At 41.3% G+C, this 16,704-nt stretch overlaps 1 protein-coding gene across 3 annotated transcripts in view; it reads right to left on the bottom strand.

Moving 5' to 3' along the window:
- BANP (BTG3 associated nuclear protein) overlaps positions 1 to 16,704 on the bottom strand; it is a 151,070-nt gene that overhangs the window by 98,975 nt on the left and 35,391 nt on the right. For 2 of the 3 annotated variants that reach the window (XM_086468906.1, XM_086468905.1), the window contains exons 5-7: positions 16,191 to 16,313; positions 15,272 to 15,447; positions 2,886 to 3,125 (exon numbers count right to left, since the gene is read on the bottom strand). In XM_086468906.1, coding sequence (XP_086325032.1) covers positions 2,886 to 3,125; positions 15,272 to 15,447; positions 16,191 to 16,313 — 539 coding nt within the window. The remainder of the gene's footprint in view (positions 1 to 2,885; positions 3,126 to 15,271; positions 15,448 to 16,190; positions 16,314 to 16,704) is intronic. The other variant, XM_086468907.1, reaches the window with a different exon arrangement.

Genomic DNA, 16,704 nt, shown 5'->3' with positions numbered 1-16,704 from the left:
TGGTGTTTTCTTTTTCTTCCAGGAAAAGAAAGGAAGGAATATCTTTCCACTGACAAACTTGAAGAAACTCGAAACAAAAGGAAAAATAAAATCCTTTATATTGGCTTGAGCTTTTCTAGCTACGATTGGCAAAGGCGAGGCTGATGGCATCGGATTTTTCCTGTAAGTGTAAAATGACGCATCAAAGTGTTAGTGCTCAGAGCAGAAGCCAACCACGTCGTTAGGACAACCACCCCATTTAGTTCCCATGCTAGCGCCGCGCTTGGGTTTGGGGAGATTCACGGAACCACCTCACCAATAAAAACCACACGGGCTGGGGACTAGCGCAGCGAAGCGGACATGGCACGGCAGGGCTCTTCCCGGTGCCTCTCTGACAAATACCAGGGATGAGATCGTGGCACAGCTGAACTCAACAGGAGCTCTGCCACCGGACTGAACCTGGCCAGAATCTCATCCTCGAAAGCCCTGAGTCACCCCTGTGCCCGCTCACACCGCGGCAAATGCATAAACAAGCTACTGAAATCAAATTTCATTGCAGCTTAACTATTCGCAGTGATGACATACTCCGTTGCCACACGAAATCATCATTTCACTATTAAATTTGCTGCTTCATCAAGTTTATATGCATTTTCTTCATTTGTTGCCACAGGATTCTCTGTCATGGCTGATAGCAAATCTCAACAACCATTAACATTTAGGTGCCCAAAAAAGTCAGATTCACAGGGGGCGTATCCTTTCCAGAAGGCACACACAATCCCTAGTTTGTTATAGATTGGTTCCCAAAAGAAAGCAACACACTAGTCAACACGAAGAAGAAACAAATATGTGTTTCAGATACCTGGATCCCAAATCTTCCGAGCCATGCTTATGACACAGACACAGCAGAACGCTTCTGATCCACTGCTGTCACATTTCTGCCACCGCAGAGCTTTTCCAACTGCAGGGATCACGCTGCTGTAATCCAATTCCCTCACGGTCAGAATGCCTCATGTAAATGACATAATCCTTAGCTCGAGCACATTCCTTCCTCATGCTCACACTTTCAAAACCCTGTTTCTTCCTACACAAATAGTTACGAACTCACTCGTTTGATTTGTGCGCACAGATTTAAGGGACGGGGAAAAGAGTTGCTAGTGACTTGCTTTACCTCTGGAGCAAGGGAAGAAGGCTGTTCATTTGTTCATGTTTCTAAAGACTATCGTCAACGAAAAACTAAGTTTTAAAAACACAATGGAACAAGGTTGATGAGATCCACAGATAAAAAGGGTTTGGAGATCAAAATTACTTTGAATCATAACCTCCCTTGAAAATACATATTTAATATATTCGCAGTAAAAGCCTGAAGTCTTCTGCTTCAGGTATGCAACGAGACAAAAACTGGCCTAATGCAGCAACTGAACGGGTTCGTTTCGCCTATCAATCTCCCCGAGACAGCCAGCAAATTACTAGAAACAAAAGCAGGTCACGAGGGCTGTATTTCCTCAGCTCAGGTCAGTGTAAAGAAAGCACGGCAGCCTCATCATCAAATATTCTTCACATTTTCCTCCATGGAACTATGAAACACATTGCCCTAAGAGAAGCGTAAAGACAAAACATCAGATTCCTCAAACACCATTCCAAACAAGCTCACTCTGGCTGTGTTCTTAAGCCTTCACTGGCATTTCAAATTGGCAGTTGCCCACAAAACGCTCTAGTACAACAAATTACTCCCACTCTATTAATCCACTGGTGACCTACATAAGATGTGACTATGAAGAATCTTTTAACAGCGAGATCTACCGGTGTATTAAAATCTAGTTCAATTAGTAAAGCTGGTCATTTTTAGACTCTCTCAATTCCACACTAACATCTACATTTGTTTCCTCTTTACGCGCACAGCAAAGGTATCGCACAAGAGCTGTAACGCTTCTGTCAGACCCTTGGCTGTTGGAGAGGCCTTCGCCTACCTCCTTCACCAGAAATATTTGCACCACAGCGCACGGAGCAGACTTGCTGTCCTAATGTAATCACCGAGTGATCCTCTACCAGAAGTCGCTGTATCAGACGAAGACGCATTTGTCCAGAATCTTCTTCACCCAAAACTGGTGGCTCTGCCTACTATATTCTACGTGCCCTTGCTCTACATGAAAAGAAGAATCTGGACGTATGCATCTTGTTCACTTAAAACTAGCAGCTCTGCCTACTATATTCTATATGCAAGGCACATTTCATTCCTTTTAAATTGACAAAAACTACATCTTCAACGTAAGTAATGTCTGTTCATTACTGCACAATAGCTTTAGTAACTACAAGACCGGAGCAGGGAGAAGCACGTTAGCATCATCTGCATTCCTGTTACAAATCCACAGGCTTTACGATCCTTAATCTCTCCTTTAGTAGAGATTGCAAATTTCTTCCATCTCAACCTCAGCAAGGCTTTTGAAGCAATGCACATAAATCACAGAATGGTTTGGATCAGAAGGGACCTTAAAGATTATTTAGTTCTAAAATCTACTTCCAATGGGAAGCAGAAGAATTAAGATTCAAGACCGTACTGTTTTGAACACCTGAACAGTATTTAAATTTGTGTAATTTGTTTTATTATTCGTTCCATTATCTGAGGAAGTCTTATTTCTCCAATATTTACTACACTTGGTGCACTCACAGCTGTTAGCTGCAAGGAAATCTGAATTCAGATTTCAAGATCGAGGAACTTCTGCTGAACACCCACAGCAAACTAAACCAAACCAGCCCATTAGAATTCCCTCATAAACAAAGCTAACAAAACCTGCCTGGCGACAACAATGCATTCCCCATTCTTACAGAGCGCAGTTTAACTGCAAGTAGCCAGCAGTTTCGGCCTTATCTACACAGAACAAATTCAAAAGTTTCTGTATTATACTCACAGCGAATTCCATAAATCATGAGAGGATCAAGTTGCTTCTTCCCGTGCTTCCCCTGGCCCGAAAGGTTGGAGATGGCCTGAATTTCCCGGTGGAAGAGATAATCGAGCAATGTCAGTGCCATCTTCTCGGCCGTGCGGCAGTTTGTGCTGATGTGCAGCATGTCAGCAGGGGTGATGGGGCAACGGACCCGCATCTCAGGATTATTTTCATCTCCGAGCCACGTCCCATTGGGGTAATCCTCTAAAAACAGAGATTGTGGACATTCTAATTGTGGCACAGAATCAAACAAGTCAGGTTCAAGTTACAGCCAACATTTCTTAAGTTATCACGAGCTCTTCCAGTTTTCTTCGTAGTCTCCATAAACTTCATTAAAATTTAGCAGGACTAATAAGCTCACAACATTTGCTACAGATCGAAAGTTACTCTCAAATCCACGCCAAAGGTGACCAAAAGTTATTGCCATGAATGTTCTGGCCTACACGAGGAACTGCTGTAATTAGATGTCTAAGCCTCTCTCAGACATCTTTTCAAAGTGTCTCACACTAGAGGCCCACAGCGGAAAGAGCACACCACATTCACAGCGTTCTCATTCACCAAGTTATTCATCCCCTAACAACAAAAGATTACTGCAACCCCAGAATATTCTTAAACTACAGCTAATTTCAAGAAGCTAACAGCTTTGAACCACGCTTTTCCCCAAAAGGATCAGATTAAAATAAGACTAAGCAAGATTACAAATTTAAGAAATTCTAATCAATAGTAAGCAAAAAAAAAAGAGTATTTCAAGCATTGGCAATCATTCAAAATGTAGCCAGAGATCCTAATCAAAATTTGGGTCTTTCTTCAAATTTACTGGCCAGTTATCTACATCATTGCCTAAACACAGTTTATCGAGGAACAGGCCCAGGATAAACATAGCGAACCGATCGCTAACAATCTGCCACGTGCACCTTCCCTTCGATTCAAGTTTCAAGCCATTAGCAGCAGAACTACACCAAACTTCTCTTGTGTATAGACACACACACATTTTATATATAAAGAAGCTTTTTGATTTCTGTCCCGGCCTTTCAGTTTGGTGGGGGAAAAAACCAACCCTCTTCACTTGAAGAGGAATATTAGAGCCCTCACTGGAAATTAATCTTCGCAGACAATGCCAAAAGTTAATGGATTCAAGATTAAGCAGAACTTTGAACAGAGCTCGTAAGGATGACCAATCTCTACTGTGGTGGAGGACGCAACATAGGACCTAGGATGAGACTCTCGTTCCAGGTAAAAACAAAATTCCCAGTACAAATCTTGACAACACTAACAGGAACTGGATAGAACAACATTCCAGTACTATTCCAATGTTCACTGACACAGACGTTTGGATGTGATTTATTTCTTTGCTCAACTTTGTGGAGTAAAACAAAGCTTCCTGACCCAGGAGTCACTCAGCCCTTCCATACCAGAGCTTTATAGTATCGCATTGTGTTTCACACACCTTCAGAACAGAGTGAAAAGTGTGAACAAGTCATTCAATGACATGATTTATCTTTCACTAAATGCCTTTAGAGTTTCATGGGATATACAGTCACAAATTACTGGTTTCCATAACCCTTCCAGTCACACAAATAGGGTGACAGAGTTCAGACCGATGAGCATATCCTTTCACATTGAACAGGACCCCAGAGCAAGCAGCGTCTTTACTTCCAAGTGCTGGGATCGGTCAAGCAGCCTGCATTTTACTAGACTGCAAGCCAAGAGTATGCAATAAAATATAACATAAAAGCAACTCAAACACTAAAAAAACCACTTTTCCAACACGACCTTTGGGTTGAGTCATACCACATGGCAGATGCAAGTTTATTGCAGTGAATAATGACAGTATGAAGCAAACATTAGATTATGCAACACTGATATTATCATTATAAACATCAGATATCAACTACAATAATTTGCAAGGAAAAAGATTTATTGCTGATGTATGTAGCAGCTAGTCCCTCAAACCTTTTTCCGTTGAAAACAGAACTTAGTGCTCTGTTCTGAATATATTTTTATACACTCAGGTTTTACACAGATATTTTATCTGAACTTTACTGCTTATCCTGAACTCTGTAACAGGGCACACAAACGGTTTTCTGCTCCCAGTACCAGGTGCCATCTGCAAAAGAGGGTGGTTCAGATTAATTATGACTTGTTTTGAATGCTGCTGCGTCTGGCCTCACCACAAGTCTGGTTAACATTATCAGGGAAAACAACAGTCTGTTCCTGAAGTTAAACTGACTTTTAGAAAAATTTGGGCAGAGCTGGCAAAGCAAAATCATCTCTGGATTAATGTGCAAATTTTTCAAAGAAATTCTGGGAAGGCTGAGTAAAAGATTCTGCATCCTATCAACAATTTTACTACCTTACAAGGTTCACAGAATTCCTATTAGACGTAAGAGTTATTACTACTGATGGAACACCCTTCACCTGCAGTCTAGTTTAACAAATGCAATCAACCTACATCAACCAAAGATTTTTCCAATTTGCAAAATAATCTTTTTTTTTTTTTTCCCTCTACTGGCACAGAGTCCAGAACATACTGTTTTTACCACATGCAACTGTTCTTTTATTGCTAACAGCCTGGAAAAAAGACACTATCTTGTTATTCTGACCTATGAACACCAGCCCCACATTAAATTGTCTCTTGCATTTTCCTCCTGCTTTAAAAGCTTCAACAGAAAGAGAACTTGCTTTATAATCATTTTGCATGAAGTGGAACTTGCATGACTAAAAGTTAACCATGACTCTACTGTCTCACTGCAGCTACTTGAGGGCACAAAAGCTAAACTGTTCCTTATCATATACAAAAATAATTCCTACCGGCCTGCCAACACATCTGGCACTTGGCATAGAGCAAATATGATGAGATGGGCACACAAAAAAACGGTGAAAAGAGGAAGCACAGCGTCAGTTATGAGGGAGACAGAGCTGCTCTGAACGAGTGGTGTGGTATGGGAGAAGCCAGACTGATGAAAGAAAGAGGAAAAAAGACCCAGAGTTTGACACAAGCTGTCTCTGAACATTTAAGTACATAAACACTATTGATTAAAGCTGCACCAATTTGCAGCTCTGAGCACTCAAACAGCTTTTATGCTTGCTGAAATGGTTCTTTACGGGTATTATCAGGCATTATACCTGAGAGAGTCTAGATGAGGCAGGTTATTTAGTACATACACTGCAACGGCCAGATACCGAGTCAGGACTCCACTGGGCACAACCATACGCAGGTTCTTCTACTCCTTAAAGGCTACCAAAACACAAACAACATGCGAAGGGCCGGGGAGGAAGAGTACAGTCAAAGAGCACGCTTTTCTTCAAAATAACGAAGCACAAATGCACACGCTCCCCCGTAACTCAGTTAATCACACACCTTTCTCGTTCGACCCCGAAACATTTTTCTTTCGCTAACCTTCCCAACGGCCTTGCTGCATTTTGAGTGCTATGTGGAAAGGTACTTCCTTGCGTTCCTTTAAGCCAAATATTCTATCATCAGAGAAGCGGCTCTTGATCATTTCTACTCCCAGTGTTAAAAGTCCTGACACCTTTATCTGATTTATCTGTACTCAGAAGCTCATTTCAATAACAGACAATTTCTAGCTCCTCTTCAATTTTTTTTTTTTTGAGAGATCAGAAAAATTTGCCTTTATCTCCATTCTACTGAATCCAGAACTAGTTTGCTTTCCAATGCTGTTTTCAAATCTTTTCTACTGCATTAAGTCCATTTCTTTTATCTCACGACACAGCTGACCATTCCTCTGTTTCGGCAGGGACGTGCGGGAAGGCACGAGGCGGCCAGGGCCGCTATGCAAACAAGCATTTCTATGGAAACAGGACGAGCGAGCCGTAAGGTCAGTGTGAAGAAAACCTACGTCAAGAGAACAGAAACCAGACAAGAGTTGCTGTGGCTTTCAGACTCACTCTCCACATATGTGTTTTCCCTCCTGGGCAGATGATGGACACGGAACTGTTACTCCCGTCTTTCTCTGGGGACACACTCCCTAGTTCAACACGTGAGCATCAGCAGTATGACCAGCAGCAAACTAGGCCTGGCTCCCCAGCTAGGTGCTGTCAGTCACAGCTTTCAAACCAGGGAAAACAAAGGCAACACCTGCCCAAATAACCACTTGAATTAACATGTTCCATTACTCCCAGTAGTTGTGTTTATTTTACTTATGAGGCTGGGTGCAAACCTGGTGTTTGCAGCAGAGAACAACGCCTGGTAGCTCAGTGCACAGGCTGAAAGATAAATCATCCTTAAAACAAAAAAATCCTAACCTACAAAAATACTCTCCTATTTCTAGAGAAATTAAATAATATTTTGGCCAATGTGCAGGAGATAGAACATCATCTTTTTTAAATAAACTCCTGTCACCCCGAGTCCTTTACCCCTGCAAGAGTTCACAGGGGTGGGGATTAACTGACAGAGACTGCAGAGCCCTGACTGCATTAACTAACGATGATTAATTAGAAGGAACAGAGTGACAACCGCGCTACATGTTAACCCACAAATCTAGCCATGTGACTTCCAGCTCGGGCTAAAAGCGAGGTTAAAGAACGAGCTTCGAAGCTACGTTCACCAAAACCTCCCACCACAAACAGCAGGGAACGCGCTGGGAGGCCTGGCTGGGGGCAGCGCGCACCGCACACACGCGCTCGCAGACAGCAGAAACCCTGGACGCAGAAGTGGAGTTTTTCACCCGACCGTTCTCGTGGGGAAGAAAAAGGTTTCATTTCCATGTCAACAGAACAGAAAGACAAACAGAAGAACCTCATGCTCCAGGTATAATCTTCTGTAAGGCAGAAGGGATTTGGCTAACGGAGACACAGTTCCAGTCAGCTCCTAAGCCGCTATGGTCCAGGGACCAGGACGCTACACGGGATGCTCTGAAAACAGATGCTGCGCCCTCCTGCGCTCACGGTTTCTTCTTGTCTCACAGACAACACAGGGCACGGAAGAACATCTAAGGGCACGCAGCACCGAAGCGTACTGGCCTCAGCAAATACTACAGAAGTCTCAGCGTAAGACCAGCAAGATTACTTGTTAAAAATAAGGCCTCAGTTTTAGTACACGGTTAAATCCATGAGGCAAAAAAGGAGATTCACTTACTTTATGACTCATGGAAGGCCAGGGAATTTATTCAACAAAAGTAGGAAGTGAGGACTATGTGATCATCTGTAATTTAAAAAGCTCAGCTAAAAAAAAAAAAAAAAATCCAGATAAAATGGAGAAAATTAAAATCAGTGGACTTAAGAGGGCTTTTCAAACCCTTCAAAAATGTGTTTCACGTTAAAAAAAAAATCAGATTTCTAATTTAGATTTTGCCCACTTCCTTCTTTATTGCCTCTTTGTTATATTTAACTTTACACAGTGAACCAGGCTGTGAATTCCAAACATCCCTGTGACAGGTAACTGGAAGAAACCACTGTTCATATGTTTGCTTCCAAAAATAATTTAAAAAAAAAAAAAAAATCAAAGCAATTCAATTTCTATAGTTTTCTTTGGCTTTAACACATTACTGAAGCTCCTGAAGCCTCACCAATGTCTTCACATCAGCTACACTGTTCTAAGGCACCAGAAGTTTGCTATTCAAAAGTTCATTCTCGCCGTCTGCGTCTGGTCATGAGGAGCTTGGCAGGAGAAGCAAAGTGCTGCAAATGGTCATCCAACACGTGAGATTTGAGCTTACAGGGAACTGGAAAATCCTGCGGACAGATCAGTCTGGGCCACGTACAAAGAGCTGCTTGGATTCACATTCAGAAAGCAAATTCTGAGCACTATTGAAGGCTGCTATCGTAAATGACCGTTTCACAGGCAAAGTTGAAGAGATAATATATGACTCAATTTTCTTTGGAAAAATATTATTCATCCTTTAATTAACACACTATGTAAACCAGTTCTTCCTTATCGTCTCCAAAAATACGCATGTTCACGTTTCTAATGTGGTATTTTTGATAGCTTTGTATCATAACTGCTTTCTCTGCATTCCCTGTACTGCATTTCAACACCAACATACACGGTGCCAAACATCTTATGTCAGTGTATCAACCATAAAGTTCACTGAACCAAATTCTGTACCAATGGATCTTGTTATTTCATTTATAGCACTTAAAAACAGCTCCCGTGGAGCTCTGCTCAAGGGCATTTCATGTACTAGGGAGATACTAAGGACAGTGTGTTTCTTTCTTAGCAATTTCAAAGTCTTGGCTTTGGCATAAACATTTTAAAAAATATCTGCTTTTAAAGCAGCGTAGTAACGCTGAATGGGACATTCTTACACTGTACAGACGAGAGGTCCTGCTTTTTTGCTCCTTCCAGATGAAAACCAGGACAGTAACGCTATTGTGAAAGATTCAAAAGGGTAATAGAACGTGCATTAATGTTTTAGGAACAGATGCTCCTCTGGTTTGTACAGTAAGTCACAGACTAAATATTTTACATGTTGCCCTACACTGAATATGTGTAAGAACAGTATTATTACAATATTCCTTCCCTACGGAAGCCCCTTGTATCTCGAAAACTGTATCTAGTCTTAAGCAAAATAACGCTCTCACAGTATCTCCTAGAGAAGTGTCCAAGTATAACCACGGTGCCTTTAGATAGCTTATTCTTTAGTTGAACAGCAAGTATTCAGCACTGGAGCTTTGCTGAGCTAATTTGAAGCAGCTGCTTAATATTTTTCCTGTATGTAACCCGCATTAAAAAAAAGGCAAATTCTGCTTTTACCAATATTCTAATGTGAAATTTTGAAGAGCAAGTTCTTGTAAAGTTTTTCAAAATACAATTCAACACCTTTAGAGGAAAAACAGAACTGCCTAAATCACAGCAAAACTAATTTATAAAAAATATTTGCAAGTATATGTGGATATTATCTATTCTTTACTTTCTGCTCTTTGCACACATTTCTTGGTAAAACGGTACCTAATGTACAGTTCTGAAACTGCCAGTTAGTGCAAGATCTTCTTTATACATGAATTCCAAACAGTTTACCCTACAAATGAGAAATCACAAGTAAGCAGCAGCCACGCTTTTTGACTGTTTCTTCTAAATCCAAGAGTGTTACACTCTCAAATCAGGATCAAGCGCTGCGCAAGGTACTATGTAAGCACAGAACAAACACAACGTCCTTACCCAGCAATTTCACAACCCAAGAATAAGGTAGGAGACAATAGGTGGATTACAGAGAGGCAGGCAGGTGTCAGCACACAGCGAGATGGCAGGCAACACCGAAAGAAAGCGTATCTCAAAGAAAATATCTTAAAAGAATGGTAACTTCACTACGGCTAGGTTTTACATAGACACTATGAGAATAGACAATTTTATGAGTGAGATTTATGGACAGTGATGTATATATAGTTATGAGGACCTCCTCCCAGGCAAGTGGAAGAAAACATAATAGCCTCTGCGAAAACATTATGAGCAAGGAAACCTGTCATCTAAGGCTGAGGAAGTCAAAGCGACACTAAACAGTGACTGGGAGATGGCAAAGGACAAGGTCTTCCTTCGTAACGAGGGCGCCATGGAGCAGAGACAGGGACACAAGGATGGGGTTAAAATGATGAGTTTGGAAAGTCGTATTTGTAACAGCTCTCTGAACATAAGGCCAGAGAGGAGTCCTTACAGTAAATACGATGGGAGGCAGCTGGAACCTAGACAAAAGAGTGTTATTTTCATCTCAGATGTTACCTATTAAGAACATAAAAGGCTCCTTTTAAGTGTTGATCATTTAAAAATCTACTCACCATTCTCACCAAAACTTATTTGTTCATAGTTACTGCCACTTGCTTTTCTTCGTCTAATGCTTAAACTCTTCAGTTAAAAAGTTTAGACAAACATATTTGAGAATGTCAGAATATTTTTTTAACAGATTTGTGGTGAGCATGAAAGCGCATACGGTTGCCAGGTTATAGCTTAGTCAATTGAAAACCAACCCTTGACAGGATTACAGCCACATACCAGTACGAGAGAATTCATTAGAGTCAGAAAACAATAAGCTACTTGATATCATAGGTTTAAAGCTTCTGTAATTTAAAACTAGTGTGGATCTAATGTTCTTCACAGTATTATTTTCTGCACTGGAAGGCGAAATCCAAAAGAATGCCACAACGCTAGGACAAAAGTTGTCCTGAACAGAGGGGCCTTCCTTACCACGTAATTAACCGCTACTGGCACCTTCGGAGATACGAAGGCCTGAAGAATCGACGAGCAAAGTAAGTTCTGTGCAAGAAGGACGGTAAATACCAGCTGCAGCGTTTTAGGTGGGTGAAACCCAGTTCAGAGTCTACAGCCCCTTAGAAATGTACATTCTGGAAACCACAGAAAAGCGTCTCCTCAAGATAACTTCACAGCCTGAACTTTTCCTTCTATTACCACTGGAAGCGTAAGAAGTGCAATATCTGAAAACTGAAGGGGAAAACAGAATAGTGCTGTCGCTTCGTTTCACACACAAGCTGCCACGCAACTATTAAAGAAAAACCAAAAACTTTCAGCATCATTAGTATAGAAAAACGGCTCTCCCACTCCAAAACTCTATCAGAGAAATTAAGGAAAGCTCTTTCTGTGCCACCTTTGCTTTGCGTAACACAGCGAACTGTGCAAACTTGGAGGGGGCCCATGACATTTAGGTCATACAACTCTGCACAGCTTCAATACACCTGAGAGAAACATCAACTCCACCCCAATGACAGCTGGACCGATGGATAAAACTCACTGTGCCGTAAACCATTTAACACACAGAGCAACTAAATCCTCACAATCCCAAATGGACAAACAAAGTTCCTCAAGATCTACAACAGTTCATTACAAAAATAACATGTACATCGACACCAGGCCCAAACGATGATGTTTTGAAAATGTTCTTCATTAATCATTTGTGCATCATTTTTGAGCCTAATTAGAAAGTTCAGGATCAAAAACAGAGCCCAGCTTTGTTTAAACTGACAATACGCTGTGCTCCAAAACTTACAGTAAGAACACATTCGTGTCACAATTAACTGGACTTCCTTTAAAAGAGAAAAACACATCTATCAGTTGTCAACATTTACTTTAAACACTTCTTCGTGATAAATGTTTGTTTCTTATTCCATTAAATGAGAAAGATGTGTGATCCATGCTGGGGGAAACGAAAAAAAAGAAAAAAGAAAAAAAGAGGAGGACAGACAAACAAGAACAGTGCTCTATATATTCAAACACAGGTTTCTTCCAGATCAAAGAAAAAGCATGCAGTGCCTCAGGAGAACACAGCAAAAGCATTAATTTTCATTATATTTACACTGTTTTCATCTACCAAAACCCCTCAGAAAACCAGCCTCTATTCAAAACACTGTGCAAGCTCTTAGACACTCACACAGTAAAACGGTTTGTTTGTAAGTTTGACAAGTCATGCTAGAACTCATGTCTGGTGGTTTCCTTCCTCCAGAAAAGTCTTCCGCTAAAACAGACATATTCAGAGAATAACTACTCCACAAGACACTTCCACAAACATGGGAACAGCTGGTTGCTTCAGATTTCTAAAAGCCACACTTCGGAAAAACAACGTTTCTAGGAAAACCCACAGGTGTACCTCCTGGTGTGAACCGCCCAGCTGCGTGCCTACCACAGCACGGGAGTTATCGACACAGCTTTGGCCTTTCAAAAGTCAAAGGGAGAAAAGAAAGGTTAACTAGACTCGAGATTTATTTAGTGAAGTGCACTGTGGGTAAGGACAGTCTCACAACTGTCGGAGCTCTCCAAAAGCTCTTCCAAATGAGAACTTCTTAGCTAAGATTATAACTAAGGTAACTATACAACAAAGAGATCTCTGGTTTGAAGCAATGACTCTTGGTTAAAGTGAGGACCTTTTTAAACATCATTAACATATTGCATTAAAAAGACAAGGAGGGGTTTTCTTCCTAAATCAGAGAAATAAAGAGAAAAGAGATGGGCCACGATTCAGTCAGGCCTTACAGACAGCGCTTACAATTAACATTTTAGCATTGCTTGAGCAGTTCAAGTTACCAGGACAGAGCAGCTTGGACACAGTTTTATTCGTTGGGGGGGGGGGTTTTAACTACCATACAGGATTAAATGCTCTTTGAGAACAACCAGCAGAGAGCGAACAATGCCTTTACATAAATCTGTTAACTAGAAAATATCCCCAGGTCAATGCCATATCCAAAGTCAGCTAAAGCCCAACTATAAACACAGTTTAGTTCTGCTTTCCAGACACAACATGACAGATGCGAGTCATGCTGAAAACCTGCTGTTTAATCTCAGTCCATAAGGGCTGCAGTACGCCACTCTCAGCCCCTCGTCCTTTACAATCAATCAAGATTCCTTTGAGCAACTCCAAGTTACTCAGAATTCTTTCACAGACGACAAAAGCAAGCTGATGGGCGCTCTAACTTCTGCCTTCTACTGCTGAATAAAAGCGAGTCCGCACAACAGACCTATTATTCTTCATCACTTCCTTTATTAATAATTTCATTTCTGTGACATCCTGCAGACTAGTTCACTTAGCATTCCTTCCGCGCAAGCGGCCCGCTCTCGCCTTCGCGAGGGCAAGAAGAGGTAGGTGTGGGGGATTACTAATCTGATTCTCAAAGCATTCATCAATCTCAAAGAGATTTCTAATGGATGAGTGTTCTAAAGGTCTGAAGAAAATCAGATTTGAAGACATTAATGGATTAGCCGTTTCTTCAAAATTTACATATACAACAATGGCATAAAAGGCCAACATCGCCATTTGTCTGTGCAAACGTGTGCCAAGCAACCAAGCCAGAAAGGGCACTACACAACAAAACCCCTCCTAATGTCAGAAGCTTTGTCCCTGGCACAGCGGACACGGAGCTGTGTGAAGTATTAACAGGCTCCACAGAGTACGTCTCGTACATATTTTCACATCAAAATATCAACGCCATCTGCAATCTGATCTTTTTTTGAGAGGAACTCCTCAGACAGTCTCAGTCTCCTTTAATTCCCCATAGACCCAAAATGGAAAACCCTTTGGAAGCAACTCTGCCTCACAGCATAAGCACAGGACAGCAGCTAAAGCTCTTGACAACGTGTGTGTTGTAGGAGTATCCACAACAGCTGCAGAAGCCCGGGTTCAGGTGCCTTAGAACAACATTTTCAGGAAGAACTTTTGCTGCATGAGACTTTCAGCAGACTGACTTCTGAAGTTTTCTAAGTATCAAAGTTTTAAAGCACCTCGCTGAATTGTTAGTCAGCTCTGAAATCTCTGAACGCACTCTTAAATACTCCGTTCCAGGCTGTCTTGAATTAATCCTCACCACTAACTGTATCCTGACCGGTTCCCAGCCAACGAGCTTTTACCAGTGGCTGGAGATCCTGCAGAAGAAACCAAATCGCTCCTAAATTCGAGTCCTTCTGTTTCAACGGCAGAGATCGAAAAGACAACGCGTTCACCTCTGAAGTACAAAAGTCATCTCCTAAGTGCATTCTGCTGCAATAAATTCCTGAAGGTACTTATTGCTTCTCCGGTACACGAATGTACATATGAACTAGTACATTCAGAATAACACTTCAGTAAATATTCAATAAATATGTTTTGAAAAGTAATTGGGAAAATTATTAAATTGAAGTCTAGGATTTAAATCACATCTGTATAAAAAAGGTCACTTTCAGACTAATCAAACAGAATTACGTTGTTTTCACCTAAAACTCACTGTCCCTTATATCATCTTGTGATTAAAACACAGCAATGAACATTCATTTCAATATTTCCACCACATAAAACAGAATTTTAATTTCAATTTAAAATATCTTCATACGGCTAATCTAAAATTCTTTGATTTCAGCGCACTTTATTTCTCTGTCCAAGACCTAAAGAATTTTCAGAAAAATCTGACACTACACACTATCCTGTGAACGCTCTGGTTTTAATACAAATTTCCTTATCAATGTTGTTTACAATCGCTAAAAATAACTATTTTATATTCATAAGAATCACACCAGTGGACCATCACCGTAAGTTACATGAGGAGATGGACTAGTAGCTTTTATTTCCCAGAAAAGGCATTTATTTTCCTGAAACAATATTTTAATTTGGCAACAGGAAATCCTGCAGGTTGCACGTGTTAATTTGAAGGGTTTAAAATACAAAGCCACGCCGCTGTAGCGGGGCGTACTTTTTAGGTTTTACAAGTAATTTTAAACGGCTGTTCTGCCTGCAAGGCTAGTAAAAACGAAAACAAAACAAAAAAAAACCCCAAACGACCCATTCAGATTCATTCACTCCTCTCTGATGCTTGCTGTACTGCCTAACCACTCAAGGCTGGACCCATGATATCATCTCTGAAGCGTCCAGTTGGGCCTTAGCTCATTCCACCACCGCATTTACTTCACAGCTAGATCAGCGTACCTTCAGAGTTCAGCGTAATAAGCGTGACATTGTTCCCAATACTTTGGCTTCCTAATTGTCCACTGTTGGAAACGGAGTCACTGGCCTCAGAGCCGCTCTCTCCATCTTCATTGTGACTGTCGTCGTGCCCTGGCACTTTCACCACTATGGTGTTCTGCCTGCGTCCAGGAACAGCACTACAGAGAAAAAAAAAAGTACGTCACTTTGGGAAAATGCAATCCTTGATCAGGAATAGCATCGTTGTACGGGAATGGAAACCATTAATTGACAAAGGCAAATGTATTGCGAAAGCATACTCCTTTAAACAAGGCTCCTCCTGTTTATAACTCAGAGCTGGCCAGCAAAATAAAATGGAAGGAAAATAGCAGAAGAAAAAAACCTTCAGAGGCACACTTTCTAAATGTTCATCAATGGAAAAGTCCAGGGCCAATGTCCAAAACAAAAGAGTATTTCAATAATTTATAAAAACTTATTACTTAAGAACATTTTCTACCCAGAATCTCCAGTGCCGCTTAGTTTAAAATCTCCTTTTGACAGGACAAATTCCAACAAGCCTTCCTGGGCTGCTGCATATTCCTTCTTCAGTTGGTTAAATACAAGATCTTCACATGCTCCCACGTGACGGTGCAGCTCTGGGCACTCTTTCTTTCGACTGTCAGCTGTCAACTAACACTGAACTAATCCCAGATCCTCCAAGACGTTTTCTCCCCATCAGAGCAAAGCACTGCTTTGCACCTTCACTGCTGAGTCGAGGTTTCCCTACGCAGAACTGTCAGCCTGACAAGCACCAGTTCAATGTTTTTCCCCCCCGCTATTACCTAGAACCTTCCTCATTTTGCACTTCAAATCGCTTCAGAGACTGATATTGATCTGTCAGAGGAGGGGATGAAGGGGGAGGATCCCCACAACCGCTACTAACTTGCTAAGGATGTTCTCCAGAGAATCCGCTGCTCTGCTCAACGGCTCTTCCTGCCCAACCATCTTGGCTACGATTGAATTCTGCCGGTCGTTGTTCAGAATTACTGTGGTCTGAGGAACAACACTACAAGACAAAAATCAGAGAGAAAAATTGAACATGAAGGAGCAAATCCTATAAATAATACATTAACGCAGTCTTATGGTTTAAACACTGTACTTGAAACCAGAGACTGCCTCTGCCCCTGAGCCTTGCTCTGTCTCCCAGCATCGCCGTTACGCATCAAGTGCTCAAGCCGGTAATCCATCGAATTTGACATCTGTTCCATTTCAAGTACTCAAATTTTTCCAGAGAACGGATTCAATGGAATTATATAAAAATTATATAAAAGTCCACGACCCCTGGCGAAGTGACAGAAGAATTCATCAACTCAGGATACACAGGAGGAAGTCTGTAAATCACAGCTCCAAAGAGTCACCAAATGCTTGTTTTGAAATTTCTGGAAGCGAGTACTTTG

This window comes from Leptosomus discolor, chromosome 8 (assembly GCF_034619465.1).
Source record: "Leptosomus discolor isolate bLepDis1 chromosome 8, bLepDis1.hap2, whole genome shotgun sequence".
Classification (NCBI taxonomy): Eukaryota; Metazoa; Chordata; class Aves; order Leptosomiformes; family Leptosomidae; genus Leptosomus; species Leptosomus discolor.
Note: the sequence above shows the minus strand (reverse complement) of the source record. Positions and strands in the feature narration are given on the sequence as shown.